Below are 23,142 nucleotides of genomic sequence, written 5' to 3'. Positions count from 1 at the left end.
GCATTTCTTCTCCTGTTTCTCCAGCTCCCTAGTAATCTCAGCATCAGCTTCTTCTGCCTGAACAATTGTCTCTATCACAACATCCAGATTCCTGCAGGGCACCTCTTCAGTCTCATAGAAGGACAGCTGCTCCTTGACTTGCTCTTGAAGTTTCTCCAGAAATACAGCTGAGGGCACCTCAGAGAAGCAATCAGTTTATATGGTGATAACAGTATTTGTCTCCCAGGTATTGGGAGATGTGGCCTTTGCTTTTGATGTCTGCCTGGCCAATGAATGTGGAGTGGAAGATGAGGCCATATTTTGGGGTGTTATCCCTTGTCTTCAGGGCTCTGGAAACTTGGTCCCTTTCCTGGGTCCAGGGAATCACTTACAGACCAGGGCTGGCCAAACAGAATCTTTCTCATATTTAGTGATACTGTGGTTTCAAAGAAGCTGATTGTTCTCAAGAAGTGAATTTTAATTGACAAAAAATTAAACCACAAAAAAGTGTGGATTTTCATTGTGATGCAGAATTTATGGTAACACACATTTGATTTTGCAGAGACATTATTTCCACTATGGTACATAAGCTCAATAGAAGTCATATGCCCTCCTCTGCCTTCCACTCCAAATATATTTTTCCTACAGACTTTGGGAGTAAGAACTTGTTTCTTAAGAATTATCTCATCTGTTCTCTGGTTTTACTCCTTACAACATATGGCAGTTGGTTGAAAGCTCAGCTTCTCTGGGTTACATAAGACTTGGCAGTGCTGGAGTTTGGCCTGGAAATGATTTCAACATGAAATTACCATCTAAAGAAATTGAACACTCTGTATGAAGAATCCTCCAAGATGCAAGGTAATTAATTCAATCAGAGATTGACTTTGTGGTATACTTTGTACCAAAGAGGTAGCCAAGATATGCAATAGCAAATAGCCTAAGTGGATCAGCTTTAAACCCTTTGTATAAAATAAAGGGAGAGGGAGAGGAAGATAAATATTTATAGTTACTTGTACTCGCATACAAAAAGCATGGGATCATATACAAGATGCTATTAAGATGAGCATCTGGAGCGGAGGTATGAAATACTCTTGACAGGCAGGTGGAGAGGGAATAATGGTGGGAGAGAGACTTACCATGTTCTTTTTAGTGCTTTTTCAATGAATATATTGCCTACTCAAAACATTAAAGATACAATAAAATTGGCTAGCTTAACACCTCTCTTTATGACCAAATATGCATATTTCAAAGTTCTAAGTCATGACATGGTAACATGAATTTGTTCACTCGTTTATATCCTAGCTCATTCATTTTTTGGCTATATGATCATGAAACTCAATTTCCTCATCTACAATATGGAAAACTATTGCATTCTACTGAGGACATGGTTAAGACTACAAGAAATAATTTAAAAAAATTTTTTTAATGAGATAAGCCATTACAGTTTTGTTCAATGCCCAACACACAGGAAGTAGCCAATAAATGGCAGTTTCAGTATTATATAAAAAAGATTCTGTCCTTCAAATATACCATTTGCCAAAATTCAAGGGAAAAACATGGAAAATTTTGTAACACATATGACAGCCATATAAGTGGAATCATACAATATCTGTTCTTTGGTGACTGGATTATTTCACTTAGCATAATGCTTTCAAAGTTCATCCATTTTCTGCACTACATCAGAATTTTTTTCCTTTGTAAGGCTGAATAATATCCCACTGTATGTATATAACACATTTTGTTTATCATTTATTGGTTGATGGACATTTGGATTATTTCCATTCTGTTGGCAATATGAATAACACTGCTATGTACATTGGTAAATAAGGATCTGTTTGAGCCTTGCTTTCAATACTTTGATGCATATACCCAGAAGTAGAATAGTTGGATCATACAGTAATTCTGACGGTGCTCCCTCAGTGGCTCAGCGGTGTAGGAGAATCTGCCTGCAAGCCAGGAGATCCAGGTTCGATCCCTGGGTTGGGAATATCTCCTAGAGGAGGAAACAGCAACCCCCTCCAGTATTCTTGCCTGGGAAACCCCAAGGACAGAGGAGCCTGGCGGGCTGCAGTCCATGAGGTTGCAAACAACTGGACATGACTGAGTGTGCACACGCACACACGCGCACGTACGTGCACACACACACAGAGTAATTCTGTGTTAAACTTTCCGAGGAACCCCTAAACTTTTGCATGGTAGTTATACCACTCTACATTTCTACCAGCAAGCGTTCCAACTTCTCTACATACTCACCAAAACTTGCTATTTTTCATTTTTTTAAAAACTAACACCTATCCTAATGTGTGTGCAATGTATCACTGAGGTTTTGATTTGCATGTTCCCTAATAACAAGGATGTTGAATATTCATTTCTTTTTATAGAGATGCAGTTTATATACCCTAAAATTCACCCTTTTAAATGGTACAACTGATAGTTTTTAGTGTTCATAAAGTTATACAACCATCACCATTAATCCTGGAACATTTCCATCAAAAAGAAACTCAACTACCCACTTAAAAAGCAGTTAAAATGGTAAATTTTGTATTGTGTATATTTTACCACAATAAAAAAAGAGAAAGAAATCCATACCCATTGTCACTCACTTCCCATTTCCCTCCCCTTGCACCTCCTGGCATCCACCGGCTCACTTCAAGTCTCTATGGATTCTACACATTTTCTATAAATGGGTCTATTCAATATGTGGCCTTTTGTGTCTGATATATTTTACTTAACATGTTTTCAAGTTCATCCATTATAGAACATATCAGTACTTCATTCCTTTTTTTTTTTTTTGGATTTTAAAAAATGATTACAGGATTTTCTATTAAATGGTAGTAACTGATACAGAATTCTATCATTTTCTGTTGACCCATCATGATACAATAGGGTTAAGCAAATAACAGTTATATATCCACAACAGTAAAAGATGCTCAGTTTCCACAATCAATAGCCAGACAAAAAATAAAAGATAATTACAGTTGCAAGCCATAATGGAAACATGATTAACCTAACTATATAAAATACTTACATACAGTTTGGGGGGTTAAGCAGAGTGGTCTGTTAAGTAGAAGTGCATATGCATACAGGTTTTCACCTGCCCAGCCAGTCTACATCTTTTAGTTGGTGCATTTAATGCGCTTACATATAAGCTTACTCCTTGGAAGGAAAGTTATGACCAACCTAGACAGCGTATTTGGAGAAGGCGATGGCATTCCACTCCAGTACTCTTGCCTGGAAAATCCCATGGACGGAGGAGCCTGGTAGGCTCCAGTCCATGGGGTTGCGAAGAGTCGGACACGACTGAGTGACTTCACTTTCACTTTCATGCATTGGAGAAGGAAATGGCAACCCACTCCAGTGTTCTTGCCTGGAGAATCCCAGGGACGGAGGAGCCTGGTGGGCTGCCGTCTACGGGGTCGCACAGAGTCAGACACAACTGAAGCGACTTAGCAGCAGCAGCAGCAGACAGCATATTAACAAGCAGAGACATTACTTTGCCAACATTTGCCAACAAAGGTCCATCTAGTCAAGGCCATGGTTTTCCCAGTAGTCATGTATGGATGTGACAGTTGGACTACAAAGAAAGCTGAGCACCAAAGAATTGATGCTCTTGAACTGTGGTGTTGGAGAAGACTCTTGAGAGTCCCTTGGACTGCAAGGAGATCCAACCAGTCCATCCTAAAGGAGATCAGTCCTGGGTATTCATTGGAAGGACTGATGCTGAAGCTGAAACTCCAATACTTTGGCCACCTCATGCGAAGAGCTGATTCATTTGAAAAGATCTTGATTCTGGGAGAGATTGAGGGCAGCAGAAGGAGACGACAGAGGATGAGATGGTTGGATGGCATCACCGACTCAATGGACATGAGTTTGGGTAGGCTCCAGGAGTTGGTGATGGACAGGGAGGCCTGGCGTGCTGTGGTTCATGGGGTTGCAAAGAGTCAGACATGACTGAACGACTGAACTAGACTGAACGACAGAACTGGACTGAACGACTGAACTGGACTGAACTGATAAGGTAACTATCAATGTGTGTGATTCTATTGCCATTTTCTTAATTGTTCTGGGTTTATTTTGTGTAGGTCTTCCTTCTCTTACGTTTCCTACCTAGAGAAGTTCCTTTAGCATTTTTAATAAAGCTGGTTTGGTGGCGCTGAATTCTCTTAACTGTTGCTTTTCTGGAAAGTTTTTGATTTCTCAATAGAAACTCTACAAGCCAGAAGGGAATCGTGTGATATATTTAAAGTGATCAAAGGGAAGAATATACAACCACAAATACTCTACCCAGCAAGACTCTCATTCATATTTGATGGAGAAATCAAAAGTATTTCATTCCTTTTTCAGGCTAAATAATATTCCATTGTATGGCTAGGTCACATTTGTTTAGCCATTTATCTGTTGACGGACAGTTGTTTCCACCTCTCAGCTCTTAGGGATAATGCCACTATGAACATACATATATCAGTTTTCCTGTGGATATATGTTTTCTGTTCTCCTGAGTGTTTTCAATTCACCTAAGAGTAGAATTTCTGGGTCATATAGCAGCTTTTTTTTAAAAAAAAACACCTTTTTTAACCTTTCGAGGAATTCCCAGATTGTATTCCAAAATGCCTGCATCATTTCCCATTCCCACTAGCAAAATATGAGGGACCCAATTTCTCCACATTCTTCACTGTTGTTTTTTAGAGTAACTTTCCATGGAAGTATAAAGAATATAGAAAGGCACACATATTATAAGTGTACAGCCTGATGAATCTGCACAAAGTGGATGAGCCCACCATCTGCCGCCCAGATCAGGGTCTAGACTACGACCAGCATCACAGATGCTTTACCTCCTAAAGGTGACCACTAGCTCCCCTTCAAACAAGAGGGTTTTACAAGCTGTAGGACTTTATCATACAGTAAGTTATTTGTATTTGACTACTTCCACTTGATATTATGTTTGTAAGGATCATTCATGTTGTAAAATATAGCACTATTTCTTTCCTTATGGTAAATGGTATCAGTAAAAGACTTTAAACATTCTATTTGTTTGTTGCTATGAAATAAGAATAAAACTGATTTTTTTTAATACATCGCCATGTTGACTAATGCAAGGTTTTGGACTTTCTTTATCTCAAGCCAAGAGTCCTGAAATATCTTTATTTATTTATTCATTTTTAAATTTATTTGTTTTTAATTCCACTGTATAGCATGTGGAATTTTAGTTCCTGGACCAGGGATCGAACCCATGTCCTCTGCAGTGGAAGCACAGAGTCTTAACCACTGGACTGCCAGGGAAGTCCCTGTTAACTTATCTTGTATTTAGCAATCTTGCCAAATTCACTTTTTAATTCTAATAAATAATCCACAGATATCATTATTATTTCAGACTTTCTATGTACACAATCAAACCATCTGAAACATCAGTTTATTTCTTTTTTTCTAATTCTTATCTGCTTCTTTCTTAAGTATATGACTTCTTGATTGCACAACTGAGTTTCTTTGGGAAAACAAAAATCTTTTAAAATGTTAGTTTTTTCATCCCGTGAACAGTGTTGACAGCTTATACAATGAAAACCAGAGTGGCCCCTGATGTCACCCACAGTGGCAACGGCATCCTCAGCATGGCTCTCTGTGGACTCTCTCGGCCAAGCACGTGGTGCCCCATCACTGTGGGACTGTGCCAGCCACGCTCCAGGGACACTTAGACTCAGAGAGAGCTGTTGCCAAGACTGGCTGTGGCCCACTGGGGACACTGCTGCTGAGCCCCGAGGAGCTCAGGAGACCCATAGGGAAGTCCAGGGACAGAGGGAAGCTGAGAGGCCATCCTCACACCCGCATGCTCACTCGGCAGGGAGGCTCAGGGTCTTGGGGATGCCCAGCTACCTCTGCGGGCTCCTCTGGTGGCTCAGCAGTAAAGAGTCCACCTGCAATGAAGGAGCCACAGGAGACCGTGTTCGGTCCATGGGTGGGGAAGATCCCCTGGAGGAGGGCATGGCAACCCACTCCAGTATTCTTGCCTGGAGAATCACATGCACAGAGGAGCCTGGCAGGCTACAGTCTAGGGGGTCACAAAGACTCGGGCACGACTGAGGGACTAAGCAGCAGCAACAGCAGTTACCCATGCTGCCTGCTGTTCCTGTTCATGCCGTGAGCCTGGAAATTAACTAAACTAGGCCAGGTCTGCAGGGGGAGCCTACAGGCGGCCGTCACGGGCAGCTGAGTGACTGAAGGCCTTTGGAGGAGTAGCTGTGTTTAAGGGGACGTGGGGACTGACATAAAGCTGCTCATCCTAAGACAACCACCGTGTCAGCGTCACTCATGGTGAGGTGATCTGGAGGAAACAGGCTGTGCGTCTCGGTGGGGTCGGGGGAGCGGCTCACAAGAATTTGGGCAGCTCTCTGCAGTGGTATTACAGGTTCTAATACTATAATCACAGCCCCCATGCCACAACACTACCCGGCATAATCTGCAAGGATTTCCAGGATTTTCATCCAACAGCCAACTGGGGTTTCTTCTTGGCCTGTGTGGCTGAGTTCATGAAATAAAGAGCATTGTGTTCATCCTCCAGCTACAGCTCTGAGTGGAGTGACAGGCCGGGGCAGGCTTTACAGTCACATGCGTCTGTGGGGTGAAATAAAGGGCTGAGTGTTCTCTGTGGGGCCCCTCTGAATTTCGGTGGTATTACTTGTTAATAGAATCTGCCTGCAATGCAGGAGACCTGGGTTTGATCCCTGGGTTGGGAAGATCCCCTGGAGAAGGGAAAGGCTACCCACTCCAGTATTCTGGCCTGGAGAATTCCATGGACTGTATAGTCCATGGGGTCACAAAGAGTCGATCACGACTGAGTGACTTTCACTTCACTGAACTTCACTTGTTAATAAAAGTGAATTCTATGCGATGAGGCATTCTTCATAATAGCCAAAAAGTGGAACCAACACAAATGTCCATTTGGATGAATCACGTGTGGTATAAACCACACCATGGACCACTATTCAGTCATCACAATGAATGAAGTACAGATACATGCTGCAGCACGGGTGAGCCTTGAAAAGTGCAAGAAGCCAGACACAAAAATGTCACCAACAGGAAAATCCAAAGAGACAGATTACTAGTTGCCAGGGGATGAAGAGAGAAAAGAGGGAATACCTGTTAACAGGTATGGGGGTTCTTTTGAGGGGAGATGAGAATGTTCTCAATTAGATGGTGGCAATTCACAATACTGTGAATATATAAAAACCAATTAAATGTATGCTTTAAAATGGTGACGTCTAAACCACATGAGTTTTAACTCAAAAAAGTCAATTATTTGCCATGACATTAATTTTCTCTTGAAAGATCAAGCATCAAAATTATTCAAACAGTCCTAAAGCTTTCTCCATGATGGCCTGAGGAACTTGGGGATGGGGGACCGTGCAGCACAGAGGCTGGTTTCCATGTGTGGTTGGTAGAAACAGCCTTTGGGTGGAACAATCACACCTCTGTTTGCAGCCACATCCACGGTTATGGGACATATCACGGAGCTGCGCTCTCTGCTTCACTTTGACTTAAGAAAAATGGAATTTGTGTGTGTAGGTCCACGGTGCCTCTGCAGGACTGAGGGGGGCACACCACTCTGGTCTCTCCACGTCAGGGGTCCCATAGGCGTCTTGGCCCCACAGCACTCCTCCTGTGCTGGAGTGCTGCAAAGGCAATGGCCTCTAAGCAACCAGAGTCTTAGCTTCATCTACACAGAGGTGGGTCTTGGGTAACCCACTAAAGGGGTCATCACCTCCCCACAAGAGAGAGTGAAAGATGAAAGCTCCCTTCTGTTCAATTAGCTTCTTTTCAAGGATCAGAGCCTGGCTGGCAGGCGAAAAATTCCACACTCTAATGAAACAAAAGGGAGCCAGAAGGGAGGGCGGATAAAGGGCACAAGCACAGTTTCCCTGCATTCTTCCTTGGGGGCTCAGAAGGTAGTCCTATGTTCCAGAAGTCCTGCTCAAATCTCAATGCGCTTCCCTATGGCACAGAGAGGAACCAGGTCGATTTCAGTACTTCCGTCATCATGGGATGAATTCATGGGTGTGTGAGGGGTGATTTTCTCTGGTAAATGGACTGTGGCATGAAAAGTTACTGAAGCACGTCATGAGAAATTCTCTCTCTTTTCAACCATAAACCTGCTTTTATCAAAGGAGAAAAGCTCTGCAACTCTCACATCTCTCAGCTTTTGTAACAAAGAGAAAGGAGTCAGTCCTTGGCAGGCAATGGTATCTAGGCTAGAATTCATGAACAGAGTGTAAAGCATTGTGCTCATTTTTACTTTTTATATTAATTTATTGTTTGTGGCAAGGATGGCAAGCTTTCCACTAAAGGTAGTGATATTTATGTCACTCAGAAATTAATGTAAGATTTTGTTTTAAAGTCATTTACTCTAAAGAAAACTAGAGGTGGTGCGCAAACAGGGCAAGAAGTGTGAAAATGATTTAAGAATGACAGAAGTTTTGGAAACTTTTTTTCCTGTCACTTTACTAATGAACACTTTTAGACAAATCAAAAAACATTCTGTCCTACCCACGCCATGTTCGTGATTCTGGTGTTTCTAACTCATTTTTCAGTGATTATCACTGTACCTGTCAAAACATCACTGGAGCAGAATCCAATGACCAAGAAAAACCAAACGCCTTCCTACAAATGCACACAGACTCAGTGACTTTGGGAGAGAGAGTGGTCTCCTGAGCAAAGACACCATTGGAAACCTGGAAGAATTTACCTGGTGAGAAGCTACCAGTACCAATGTTCTTCAGAAACATTCCCAACATTCCAAAATGGATACCTTTCAACTTTTCTGCAAGTTTGAAATGAGTGCTCAGCCACTCAGTCACGTCCGACTCTGCAACCCCACAGATTGTAGCCTGTCAGGCTCCTCTGTCTATGAGATTCCAGGCAAGAATAGTGGAGTAGGCTGCCATTTTCTCCTCCAAGGGATCTTTCCAACCCAGGATCCAACCCATGTCTCTTATGTCTCCTGCATTGCAGGGAGGGTCCTTACCACTAGTGCCACCTGGGAAGCCCCCACGTCCGGAATATTTCATGATAAATGTCAAATAGCCACAACCAAAGAAAAGAAAGCGGTGTGATCATGATACCCTTGAAAATTTTGAACTATAAAATGAACTTACCAGTAATAGATTCTTATCAGGGCTGAAGGCCACAGGAGAAACGAGGCTACGAATGCCAGGATCGGAAGGGCCAGCGTCCCGCCCGCGATCACAAACATGTTAACCACGTCAAGATCCATCCTGCTCTTTAGGTCTGGCTTATACCTAGAGGGGCTGAAAAGAGAGACAGTACTGAACTGTCTCAGGAGACAAGGTGAAGAAGCAAAGTGGAAGTGAGAAATGAATGACAAAGAATGAAGAGAAGCATCAGGAGGAAAAAAGTATAGGTAATGAGGAATCCTTGAGATGATCCTGGATTTTTTTTTTAAGCTATAAAGGAAATTTTAAGAACAACTGGGGAAATTGGAGTAAGGACTGATTATTAGACAATATTATTAGATCAGCGACTGCAGTGATGAAGTTGTGGTTAAGTTTATATGTAAGAAAACATCCTTATTCATAGCATTTGCTGAAGTAAATATTAAGGGATAAAACAGACTAATATCTGCTACTCACTTTCAAAAGTTGAGGAAGAAAAAATGTATATATGTGTTTGTGCATGCGTGCGTGCGTGCGTGTGTGTGTGTGTGTGTGTGTGTGTGTGTGTGTGTGTGTATAGAGAAGGGAGAAATAAAGTAAAGGTGGTGAAATGTACTGGTGAACCCAACTGTGTGTGTGTGTGTGTGTGTGTGTGTGTGTATAGAGAAGGGAGAAATAAAGTAAAGGTGGTGAAATGTACTGGTGAACCCAACTGTAACCTTCAACTTTCCTATTAGGTTTGCAGTTTTTAAAAATTAAAAGTTAGAGAAGGATAGAAGACCTGAAAGACAGAGAGAAAGAAATAAAAATAACACACGTGCACATGAATGGCTATCTATATAGAGAATATCACTGGAAGGTATACATGAAACCAGTAATAGCAGTTGCATCTGAGGTGGGGAATCAGGCAGCTGGGAGTCAGGGATAGAGGGAAACTTGCTTTTCACAGTCTACCTTTTAAAATCTTTTGGTTATATATCATTACATGCCTGAAGTGAAGTGTTAGTTGCTCAGTTGTGTCCGACTCTTTGTGACCCCATGGACCGTGCCCACCAAGCTCCTCTGTCCATGGGATTCTTCAGGCAAGATTACTGGAGTGGGGTGCCAATACTTTCTCCAGGGGATCTTCCCAACCCAGGGATCAAACCTGGGTCTCCTGCATTGCATGCAGATTTTTTACTGTCTGAGCCACCAGGGAAGCCCTATTCATATATGGGCTATTCAAAAATAAGTAATACACAATAAAAATTTAGGAGGGAACACGTCAACATCCAAGCTTCCAGTGCACTTTCTGATGTCCTCCCAAAGACTGGGAGGACACGTGTGCAGGCTAGAATGGGAGCCCCAGGAGGGCAGGGATTGTATCCCCAGCACCCAGACTGGGGCCTGACCCATTTCCATGGGCTCTAGAAGTCACCTGTCAATTAGAGGTCCCCACCCAGTTCTGTCTCATGAACAACATGGTTTGTTTTCCATAGAATTTAAGAAGTATTTCAAGTTCCGTCATCCTCCCCAATAGAGAAGACAACGCCTGCTAGGATCTGTGGTCAGGTGGCCCTGAGGACTCGGTCACTTGTGTTAAGTGTGCATCTCACTAACATAAAAAGGACTCTTCTTCAAGAAAAAGCACACAGCTAGCAAATCATGGGCTCCCTTATATCTCCTGTGAAACAGAGAGCTCTGCCCCATACACCTCTATCAACTGATGTGTACTTCAATTGTATAATGATTTCATGATGGCACAGTATGACCTCAAGACCACTGAGTGTGGGGGTCAGCCAACTTCTTCTGTAAAAGGCAGATGATACATAGTTCAGCGTTGTGGGTCATAGGTCTCTGTCATAATTACTCAAGCTGCCTTTGCAGTGAGACAGCCGCCATACAACATGAAATGAATGGCTGTGACCATATCCCAGTAAGATTTTATTGTAAAAAACAGGCTTCAGGTTGTAATTTGCTAACACTTGACACAGTATACCAACCTCATCAAACAGGCATGGTGAGAGCTTTATCCACTATTAAAAATCACTGCAGATGGTGATTGCAGCCATGAAATTAAAAGATGCTCCTTGAAAGCATCTACTCCTTGGAAGGAAAGTTATGACCAACCTAGACAGCATATTAAAAAGCAGAGACATTACCTTGCCAACCAAGGTCTATCTAGTCAAGGCTATGGTTTTTCCAGTGGTCATGTATGGATGTGAGAGTTGGCTTGTGAAGGCAGCTGAGCGCCGAAGAATTGATGCTTTTGAACTGTGGTGTTGGAGAAGACTCTTGAGAGTCCCTTGGACTGCAAGGAGATCCAACCAGTCCATCCTAAGGGAAATCAGTCCTGGGTGTTCATTGGAAGGACTGATATTGAAGCTGAAACTCCAGTACTTTGGCCATCTCATGTGAAGAGTTGATTCATTGGAAAAGACTCTGATGCTGGGAGGGACTGGGGGCAGGAGGAGAAGGGGACGACAGAGGATGAGATGGCTGGGTGGCATCACCGACTCGACGGACATGAGTTTGGGTAAACTCCAGGAGTTGGTGATGGACAGGGAGGCCTGGCGTGCTGCGATTCATGCAAAGAGTCGGACACGACTGAGCGACTGACCTGAACTGAACTGAATAGGCTGAGGCAACAAAGGCACAGAGAGGCTGAGTAACAGATTACTGACTTGGACCCACTCTCTTTGCTCCTAACTCCACACTCTCTGACTGTTTTTTTTTTTTTTCAAATGGCCTTTCCTCAGATTTTGTAACATCTTTGCTGTTAAATAACCACATTTATCGCTCCAAATTTCTTCATGAAGATGTGATGTCTCCATTTAGATGTTTGGTCTCTTGTGAGAGGCTTGGTGAAACAAGCTCCTTAGTCCAGAGGGGGAGGCAGAGGCATCTGCAGATGGTCCTTTCAGTTCCATCCACTCTGTATCTGGGGACAGCCCTGAGTCTACAGCAATGAAAGCTGCTGCCTTCTCAGGGGCACAACGAGCACTGTCTGTGTTTGATTCAACTCTTCCCTCAGTTTCTCAGTCACTGTAAACAGCTTTTTTCCAGCCCACTTATATCACTCACTGGCCTTGCTCTCTTCCTAGAACCAGAGCTCCTTGAGGATAGGAATAATGCTACATGGGTGTTCTCAGTGCCTAATAGCACAGGACTCAAATAAAGTACAAATGAATTAATAACAGTCAAAGTTACAAAGTGGGTTCAATCCTGTTTGTTTTAGGGACAGCCATCCCCAATGATGTTGACTATTTCCTCTTTCAATAATTACAAAACTCCCAAGAGGAGTCACCTATTTAATGCTGGGTACAATTTATGATGCTAAAAAGGCCCCCCTGTCAAGGGGTAAGCAAATTCATGGCAGAGTGAAGGGAATTTTAAAGATCTGTTTGAAGACTGTGGGTCACCAAACAGTTGATGAAGATGGGGGCTGTCAGATTCAAGAGGACTTTTCTTCATCACATAAGAGTGCTGAGGGTCACCATGAATTCTGATTCCTGAGCCGCAGGAAGTTAATTACATGATGCTCTTTTAGACTAGGAATTAGAACATTTTATGCCCAAAGCCATATTATGTCACCAACTCTGACACTGGAGATGGGAGCCCAACTTGAAGGCATGATCATCAAAAAGAAACCTCATTAAAAAAAAACAAACCTCATGGCATTCATCAGTGCCTGCTACGGATGTCACAGTCGGTTTCGGGGAAGGTTCGATCAGGCTCCATTCTGCATTCAATGGTAGAATAAAGTCTTTGCGAGCAGCATCAATTTAGCAAGTCTTGGACTTGTTACAGAGAATTCTGCGCACTTTCCCTGATGAGGTCAAATACAGCCAGGCCCTGAGTGAAGACACTAATGTTTTCTGAGGTGTCTATACAGGTCTGGCTATTATTCCTACCTCTATGACATCCTTCATCTGACAAAGGACTTGTCTTTAAAAAGGCAGCTGCCTAGAAAAAAAATTAAACTATAACAAAAAAGGCAGCTGCCTACCCTGCAGGGGTTTGTTCACAGGAAGCTCTATGTGCCCAAAGGGGAAGCTAGGCACAGAAAAACTGAAGCCTTATGAGCCTGGAATCACCAATGACTGAACACCAACTAATGGGTAAAACGTGGGGCGTCGCTAAGTGCAGGGCCCACACAGCAGATGCTCACAAGATGACTTCAGGCAGCAGAGCGCTCAGGCTATCTGACACCAGGCGACACTCCCATACAGCCTGAGAAAGTCGTCTTTGTTTTCAGTTCTTTTCCCACCTTGCTTAGGTTGAAGAGAAACTCTGAGGGTGGCTGTTAAATAGCTATCCGACCCCTGAGCCTCCTGCAGGGAACAGTACCTAGCTATTTAATAACACTGTTTCTTTGTGTTGATTTTTATGAATATTTTCAATTTATGGTAGGGATGCAAATTAATTTAAAAGGAGGAACTAATTTAAAGAAAAATGCCAACTAGGTGATACATGGATCTGCTGAACATCTTGGTGGTGACAGATGAATGGCTGCCAGGGTAGATGTGAGTGATGGACAGGTTGGAGGCGGGGCGCTCAGGCTGATCCTTCCACACACTGGCTGTGAGACCTTGGTTTCCTCATCTAATAATGAGAACATTCACCCAAAACACTTTTTCTGTCTTTTCCTACTCTGGTGACTTAAAACACTTCTGAAATTATGCCAGATAACTGAAGACTAGGATCTGGCTTGCCTAGCAGAAGAATCTTGTTCCCTGTTACATTTTCCCTGGAACCTAAAACAGTATCTGGGAAATATTAATACTTGGTGCTTGGTAATGTTTGAGTGTTTGATAATGCTTGAATAGATTGAAAAAGAAAAATGCACCCATTTTACATATCTGGTGCATCAGGTGAGGCTCCCAACACTTAAAGACAGTGACTTTAGCAGCTCTGCAGAACAGTCTGAAATTAGGGACGTCAGGAAGGATTGCCCACCTTTATGGCACGAGGGAGGGTAACACACTCTCACCCAGAGACCTGAGCTTGCCACATGGCCTTCCCCTGGTATCATCTAAGCTGTGCATTTGGGGCCTTTATCTCTGAATGCAGGGACAAAGATTAATCAGACTCAGATAAGACTCAAGTTCCCAAGTTTAGTCTGGGGTGAGAGGTTAGGTGTAATGCGTCACAGTTGTCTTTTAACATACTCACTGACCTTTAAAACCCGTCCTTCTGAGTTCTGACACGTTAAATCTTAAGATATAAAGCAAAATTCCAAACAGAATATAAAACACTTTCACAGAATCTTGCCTTTTCCTAGACATTTACTCATAGTCCATCAGACTTGACAAACTAACGTCCTGGTCTCTTCAAAAAGAGGATTATTTTGTAAAAACTATAGCAAAAATACTTTAGCCACCAGATGCGAAGTACTGACTCACTGGAAAAGACCCTGATGCTGGGAAAGCTTGAAGGCAAGAAGAGAAGTCCCCTGAAAGAGGATGACATTGTTGGATGGCATCACCAACTCAAAGGACGTGAGTTTGAGCAAGCTCCGGGAGTTGGTGATGGACAGGGAAGCCTGGCGTGCTGCAGTCCATGGGGTCGCAAAGAGTTGGAACATGACTGAGTGATTGAACAACCACAAAACAGGAAAAATAATGAGCATGACCACGCCCACTGCAGCCAAAGACAGAGGAGCAACGGCCTCCAGTCCTGAGTGACCATCACACCAGGTGCTGTGCAGATGGCTCATACACAGCCTCTCACTTTACCCCCACAGAGCTGGGAGCAGCAAGCACTTCTCCCACCTTCGCATGGAGGAATAAAGACTAAAGAAGTTACAAGTGCCCCCAAGGTCACCTGACTGGTGCACGGCACGGGCTGCATTTCAGTCCAGTCCTGTAGGTGTGTCTGGTTCTCTGCCTTCTCTCAGCACTTACTAAGCATTTATTTATTGTGCATCAGTTACACAAAAGGCACGGAGTTCACTGTCCCCTTCAACATTCTTTGTACTTCTCCAGAAGTATTTTGAGAGCAAGTAACACGCTAACTTTACAAGTTAACAAATTATCACCTTATTCTTGCTGGTGTCTTTTAAAAACTAACCAGTGCTGCTTATAATTTTTTTTTAATTCTGTAATATGAAAATTCTTTCCAAAGAATATACTCTTGAAATCTGAGTATAAAATCCCAGCTATTAAACATTATTGCATCTACCCAACACTAATTTCTGAAACTAGACTCTTGTAAAGATAAACCAGTTTCTCAAAACTATCAGTAATGATCAATAGCTAAAAAAAAAAAAAAAAAACACAAAGACACTAAGACTCTCTTGTGTGGAAGTCCCAGGACTGAAGAGAGAAAATAATTAGAGACACGAGCAGTTCACACTCCTTGTCATATTTATCTTCTCCACTAAGGAGGAAAACCACACGGAACATTCCAAGGAAGCAGTTAAGCTTGTCCAGTCCATCACTGAAAGCGTGGCGTGACCCTAGGATTATTGCCATGAGATGCTCACCTTTCTCCTCCTGGCCTCGTCTCCCCTTCACTCTGGCTAAGCCCACTCTTCCTCTGTGCTCTACAGCCCTGACAGCCCTGATGTATAAACAAGCCATGGCTATGAGCACGCCTGGCCTGGTTCCTAAAATTCTCTGCTCCCTCTCTCCCCTGGAAATTCCCATAATGCTCTCCTTACTCTCCGTGCTGAATACTCCCACGATACACTCTTCATTGTCTTCCTTGAAGAACTCACCATATCTCACCCTCCACTACTACCAGGAAATGCAAAAAGTCAACATTTCTTGCCAGAACCTCCTTCCAGACTTTTCCAAAAGCCTGCTTGACTATCTCTACAAAAGTCCTACAATGTCTCAGGGGCATCTCTTCTCCTTCTCCTGACTTGCTGATTTCTGCTGACAATGTCCCCACCAGTCTGGCCTCCCAGACTGATGTATCTTTCACTCTTCCTCCGTGCTCATCACTCCTGTCACACGATGGCTAGGAGGTGTCAGCACCGAAGCCAACTCATCTGAGTCGAGACAAAATGCACTGTTTATATGTGGCTACTTACATTCAAATTAAGTAAATAAAATTCAAAATTCAGTCCTTCAGTCACGTCTATCACATTGTTAAATCCTTGAGAGTCACATATGAATAACAGCTAATGTGTTGGACAGCACAGTTTTATGGGGGTTACAGCCCTGAAAGCCCCTTACAACCAATTTCTTTGTCTTAACATTTACTAGGAATGTCTCAAGGGAGGAAACATTCCCACCAGATATGAGAGTTCATGAGTCAGATCCCAGTTCCCTCAACTACCCAACCAGGCCTGGGTCCTCATCTCTCCTTGCTCCCATTTCTGTGAAGGCTGCTCTGTCATACCCCATTCAGTTGTTACCAGCTGCCAGAAGAATCTTCCACACCAGGGACTGGGGCCTCTTGTCTAGTGTAAATGCTGACCACCCTTATGATCCCAACTCAACCTTCTGGCCTCACACCTCTGTTTGTAGCCACAGAGCCTCAGGCCTCGTCTTTCTCATGCTGCCCACTTCGCGTGGGGGCAAGTGCTCTCCTGTCCCGCCCGCCTGACGAACTCCTCTCTGCCTTCAGGACTGATTCAAGTGTTACACTCCCCAGGAAAGCATCCTGCTGCCCAGAGGCCCAGGTCTTCTGACTCCCTTCAGACTCAGAGCCCTGCTCCCAGCACAGTATCTGAGAGAGGAGTCGGGGGGTGGGGGTTGGATACGTATCTTGAGCTTTAAAACTATTCAGGGTGGAACTTCCTTGTGGGTACAGTTGGTAAGAATCTGTCTGCCAATGCGGAGGACACAGATTCGATCCCCAGTCTGGGAAGATTTCACATGCTGTGGAGCAACTAAGCCTGTGCACAGCAATGAAGACCCAGCTCAGCCAGAAAAAGAAAAACAAAACAAAAAATTTTTGGTTCCAGTCCACTCCCACCAGACCTACTCAACCAGCGAACACCCCACCTGCTAACAGGCTGGCCTGCAGAAGTTTGCCAGGGAGCTTACAGAGTAGCTCCCATCACATTAAGGGCTATTTCTTTTCTTTTTTTTTGCAATCTATGATGTGAAAAATCCATACTCACTCTTCAAAGAGCACAGCCTTCTTTCCCAACTGCTACTGGCTCTGGCAGAAGCTGAAAAGGAGACTCTGGAATCACAAGTAAGAAAATGACAAAGCATTAAATCATATCAGAGAATATGAATTAAGTGCTAACAGCCGGCAATAATGCCAGCCTCACTTGAGGCGGAGCCTTTCCTCCTTTGCAAAGGCAAAGTGCAAATATCCTATGGTTTTAAAGTTGCCCCTGGTTCGGGTCACTTCCCCCAGTTAAGCAACCTGCACAAAGGGCAGGCAGGGCATGTGAGATAAAAAGCCTAACCAGGAGGGCATGAAAGTTGAAGAAGTATTTTGTGATGGGAACGAAGTATGGGACTGAGCTGGTGATACTATGCTGCAAAATGAGAGAAGCAATAAGGGAAACAGGCATGCTTGGGTGAGAAGGGCTTCTGGAGGCTTCAAACTTAACTAAGACCTTCAAATAAAGATTAAAACTCCCCTCTCTGTCTGGGATTCAGTTCAATTCAGTTGCTCGGTCGTGTTCGGCTCTTCGCAACCCCATGGACTGCAGCACGCTAGGCTTCCCTGTCCATCACCAACTCCCGGAGCTTGCTCAACCTCATGTCCATCGAGCTGGTGATGCCATTCAACCATCTCATCCTCTGTCATCCCCTTCTCCTCCTTCCTTCAAACTTTCCCAGCATCGGGGTCTTTTCAAATGAGTCAGTTCTTTACATCAGGTGGCCAGACTATTGAAGTTTCAGCTTCAATAGTCACTTCAATTCGATTCAATCAGTCCTTCCAATGAATATTCAGGACTGATTTCCTTTAGAATGGACTGGTTGGATCTGCCTGCCGTCCAAGGGACTCTCAAGAGTCTTCTCCAACATCACAGTTCAAAAGTATCAATTCTTCGGCACTCAGCTTTCTTTAACAGTCCAACTCTCATATCCATACATGACTACTGGAAAAACCATAGCTTTGACTAGACAGACCTTCGTCGGAAAACTGTCTGGGGTTAGGGTTACCTAAAAGCTCTACTCAGAAAGAAAAGAGAGGAAGCTGGCAACCAATGGGCAAATGAATACAATATTTCTACTAGAGTAGCTAACAAGAGGGGACTTCAAAGCTCAAAAGCAGGGCTGGATGGTGCAGAGATGCTGGCCAAGACACCACAGCAGAAAAACGAGGAGACAGGCAGATGGGTAATGGAAAGTAAATCTACAAAACCCCTGAATTATTCCAAAGGGATCAAAGAGTTAAACATAAGGGGGGAAAAGAGTATGAAAGTTCTAAAAGAAAACATGAGAACTCTGGAAAAATCTTCCTCAGTAAGATATAAAACCTAAGGAGCCATAACATAAATATTAATAAGCTGACTGCATAAAAATCTTTTTACATGACACATGGAAAGGGATAGCATGAACAAGATTAAAATCTGTTGATGCATATCAGGCAACAGACTAATAAAGGATTCCTATAAATCAATAAAAAGAACAAAATCCAATAAAATGGGCAAAAGATTTGAAAAGATAATTGAACAGGAAGGAAATACAAATGACTCTTAGCTAAAAAGATGCTCAATCTTAATTTCATTTACAAGAGAAACACAAGGTGATGGTGATCTCTGTTTACCATATTGGTGAACAACAAACAGTGTAGCTGGGGCTATGGGATTGCCCTCAGCAACATATAAATTTACATTCCCATCAACAAAGTCTTCCCCAGCGGCTCAGAGGATAAAGCATCTGCCTGCAATGCAGGAGACCCAGGTTCGATCCCTGGGTTGGGAAGATCCCCTGGAGAAGGAAATGGCAACCCACTCCAGTATTCTTGCCTGGAGAAGTCCACGGACAGAGGAGCCTGGCGGGCTACAGTCCACGGGGTCACAAAGAGTCGGACACGACTGAGTGACTTAACAAAATTTACAGATGGCACTTTGGCAAAACCTGCAGCAATGTAAAATACACACACCTTTGATCAAATCATCTCTAATTTCCAGGAATTCATTTATACTCATACCTGAACATATGTGAGAATAAGTTTGTGCAGGGTTATTTGTTATAGTATTACTTATCATGTCAAAAAACCTGGAACTTGCATGCCCACTCATAAGGGACATGTTAAGTAAATGATGGTACAACTTTATAAACAAGTTATAGTGTATAGCCATTAAATGCAAATAAAATTAATATAAACCATGACATATTATAGGTTGGGCATAAAGTGAAATAGGCTGAGCACTTCCAAAAAATAATTATATATATAAGCCATTAAAATAATGAAGTGAAGTGAAGTGAAGTCGCTCAGTCGTGTCTGACTCTTTGCGACCTCTTTGACTGGGCTCCTCCATCCTTGGGATTTTCCAGGCGAGAGTACTGGAGTGGGTTGCCATTTCCTTTTCCAGGGGATCTTCCCAACCCAGGGATCGAACCCAGGTCTCCTGCATTGCAGGCAGACACTTTACTGCCTACGCCACCAGGGAAGCTGTCAGTTCTATTTGTCTCTATGGGTAATGACCTCCAAGGTACATTGTTAACTTTAAAAAGCAAGGAACGGAAGAGAATGGGTAGAATAACATCTCTTGCATTGTGAGAAAGAGAGAAAAATATGTGTGTTATTGCTTATGTATGTGTAAGATGTTTCTGAATGGATGCAGAAGCAGCTGAGAACCATACGAGTGGGGCTGGGAAGGGAAGCTGAGAGGCTAGGGGCAGAGATGAGGGAGACTGTTCACTGACATGAACCATACCTCTTGAGTTGCCACCGTGTGTGTGTAAACGGTTTTCCTTCTTTAATTAAAAAATACAACATAGGGCTTCCATGGTGGCTCTGTGGTAAAGAATCCCGCTGCCAATGCAGGAGATCCCTGCAGGGATCTCAGGTTTGATCCCTAGTCTGGGAAGATCCCTGCAGCCCCTGGATCAACTAAGCCCGTGCACCACATCCATTGAGTCTGTGCTCCAGAACCCGGGAGCCACAGCTACTCACTCCATGTGCAGCGACTACTGCAGCCTGCACCCCCAGAGCTGGTGTGCAACGAGAAAAGCCACCAAGTAGTGGACTGCAGTAGTGCAGTAGTAAGACCGCACACCCCAACTAAAGAGCAGTGCTCACCGCAACTAGAGAAGAGCCACACAGCGGCAAAGACCCGGCGCAGCCAAGAATAAACAACTTAAAGAAATAAAATATAAAATATAAACTCCTCAAATGCAATGGTCTATCTTATACAGTAGCCATACTTCCCTGGTGGCTCAGATGGTAAAGCATCTGCCTACAATGCAGGAGACCCAGGTTCAATCCCTGGGTCGGGAAGATCCCCTGGAGAAGGAAACGGCAACCCACTCCAGTATTCTTGCCTGGAAAATCCCATAGACGGAGGAGCCTGGTAGGCTACAGTCCATGGGGTCGTAGAGTCGGACACAACTGAGCGACTTCACTTTTCACTATACAGTAGCCATGGTGGCTGTTCAAATTTAAACTGATCAAAACTGAGTAAAATGTAAAAATCAGTTCTTCAGCTGCACTAGTCACATTTCACATGCTCAACAGTTATAGAAATTCTATCTCCTTTATAGTTCTGGGAAAGGTATTGATAAGAGGATTCACTCTGTCTTGCTTTATACCAAATCATTAGCACCTGATTCCCCATGGGGGCTTTTGCTTTAAGAACCATCCAAGCCCATGGCCCTCTCCCCTGCTTTTACCACCTAGGGCAGCACTATGGCCAAGGAGACTTGGCCGAGCCAAGCAGGGCCTGTGGACAGAGGATCAGAGAACTGGAAAATCCTGCTACTCAATCCTCGGGAGAAGGGACACAGCCAGAGGAAAGGCTGGCAGATCAATCAGGGGCTCAGCTGGAAGGCAGGTAGTTTATATACCCTGTGGTATATCTTCTAAAAAATCATACTGGCAAAGAGACAAGGCAATGAAACATGCTCCATGTGCCCTGAGCTAGCCCAGCACCTTCAAAGCATTAGCCTCTGGGGTCAAAGATGCAGCTGTGGCGACAGTCTGAAATAAACACCTGCCTGAAACCATGCTTTAAGACAGGCAACCCTACAGGGATACAAGCCAGTCTCCCACTGGATAAAAGAGAAGCCAAAAGCCACTTGATCCTTTACCTCTAAGGACCCAAGTCTTCAGGCTCTTGGGGAGCCTGGAACAAGCTTTCATTCGAACACTTCTCTACGAATTAGTGCCAGTGTATGCGCTGTCATTGGCTGAGGTCAGTTCGCAGAGGTAAAGTGCCAGAAAGAGCATCACAGAAGTGACTATCTTTCACATGACTAAAAGAAATTAAAATAGCCCTCTATATGGGTATGCAGTGGCAGAGGCCTGAAACAGAACCTCAGCGCCCCCAAACACTCTCCCATTTCTTGAAGCTGTGCTCTGAAGTCAAAAGGAAAAGCAGGGTGGGAACGGGAGGGAGGCTTTAGAAGGAGGGCATATACAGTTATGACTGATTTGAGTCGTATGTCAGAAGGCAACACAACACTGTAAAACAACCATCCTCCAAGCAAAAAGCAAGCTGAAAAGACTGTTGCTTAAAGAAAGGAAAAGCAAGGAGATTACACAGGGTTCTGACACTTCTAAAAGAGGAAAATTGGTCTACAGTATTTTCTAACTGCAGGGACAAAGCTGGTGTGAGACAAAAAGGTGCTCTCTTATAAACAGCCAGCACTTTGATCAGAATAAGATTTCTGGCTTCCAGCACGAGGTCCAGCATTCAGAGCCCTTTGTGAGCTGGTCCCTACCTTTCTTAACCAGAAGCTCTTCCCCAGAGATCTCTGTAACTCGGGAAAATCAGCATCAGAAAAAAACTTCATAGGTAAGAATAAAACACAGTTTTGTTTAGAACTCTATCCAAATAAGTAAAAATCAAAAGCTGTCAGTTCTAAGATCAAAAGCAAATATGGAACAAAATAACTGCCGCCTATGCTAATTCTTAGAACAAAGAATGAATCTCATGCAGACTGCCTTAAGAGTACGCTAAGTCCTTCCACTTAACATCTGGTTGTCACAGTGCTATCATTCAGGGGACATTTTTGCAAAAATATTTTACTGACAGCTTTCCCAAAGGCTTCCCAATCCTTTGAGCTTCAAGTCCCTCCCTTCTCTTTATCAGTTAACAGGTCTCACATTGCCAGACTCCCATCCATTTCAATCTCCACACGTCAGTCAAGCAGCCCCCCAACATCCCTTGCTGTGATTTCATGAAATTCTGTCTCTGTCAAGAGTTATAATTTCACTATCTAAGGTCTCATATTTGTAAAATGTCCTTATGTCTTGGAAGGGACAGATAACCAAGACATGGATGCTCCAGGAGCCTGGCTGGACACCAGGGTTAAAAAGAGACGAGGCGTGATGGGGTGGGACCCAAGTGTGCAAGTGGCAAGTCCATCAGTGGATATATTCCTGTTATAACCGCCACATTCCCCCTGAAACCTGGAAACTCCGGGGAATTCGTTACCAGATAGGCTGATAATCTGACCCTCTGGTGGGGGCACCTGAACTAGCTTTGTATTTTTCTCCACTTCCCCATTTGCTGTTGATCTGAACTATACACTCTATCTACCCCCATTTCTCCTAACAAATCATTCTGGCAGAACTAGGCGTTATCTCCTTCAGTTAACCTTCCCTCAGTCCCCCAGCCGTCGGTAACCTTGACTTCCTTCTCCACGCCAACAAGTATTTGTGATCCATGTCTTTTACTGTAATACGAAAACACTGGCTGCACCCTGCACTAGGCTGCAAGCTCCTGCACGTGCCATGGCACTTCAGCATCACCACGCCGTCCCTCGGTGGGCACTGAGTATAATACCAAATGATAAACAGGCAAGCCACGCATCACAGTGCTGCCCCACCAGCACCACTGCAGGCCATTCCTTCACTCTCTTCATTATGGTCGCTAACAAAACGAGCATTCCTCATCAGAGTAGCTTTAGAGACTCCAGTTCAGAGGGGCAGC

General features: G+C 43.7%; 1 protein-coding gene and 1 non-coding gene across 6 annotated transcripts in view; one reads left to right on the top strand and one right to left on the bottom strand.

The window, feature by feature from the left end:
- The window catches only part of ABHD6 (abhydrolase domain containing 6, acylglycerol lipase), a 102,230-nt gene that overhangs the window by 18,222 nt on the left and 60,866 nt on the right, over positions 1-23,142 (bottom strand). For 3 of the 5 annotated variants that reach the window (XM_040246485.1, XM_040246483.1, XM_040246484.1), the window contains exons 2-3: positions 17,197-17,261; positions 9,123-9,275 (exon numbers count right to left, since the gene is read on the bottom strand). In XM_040246485.1, the coding sequence (XP_040102419.1) occupies positions 9,123-9,241 (119 nt within the window). In that variant the 5' untranslated portion in view covers positions 9,242-9,275; positions 17,197-17,261. The remainder of the gene's footprint in view (positions 1-9,122; positions 9,276-17,196; positions 17,262-23,142) is intronic. The other 2 variants (XM_040246486.1, XM_040246487.1) reach the window with 1 other exon arrangement.
- On the top strand, positions 20,415-20,486 carry TRNAC-ACA. The gene has a single exon. It is a non-coding gene; the product is annotated as a tRNA-Cys (tRNA).

The sequence above is a fragment of the Oryx dammah genome, unplaced genomic scaffold (genome assembly GCF_014754425.2).
Source record: "Oryx dammah isolate SB20612 unplaced genomic scaffold, SCBI_Odam_1.1 HiC_scaffold_9, whole genome shotgun sequence".
In the NCBI taxonomy this organism is placed as follows: Eukaryota; Metazoa; Chordata; class Mammalia; order Artiodactyla; family Bovidae; genus Oryx; species Oryx dammah.
This window is presented reverse-complemented; position numbering and strand designations above follow the sequence as displayed.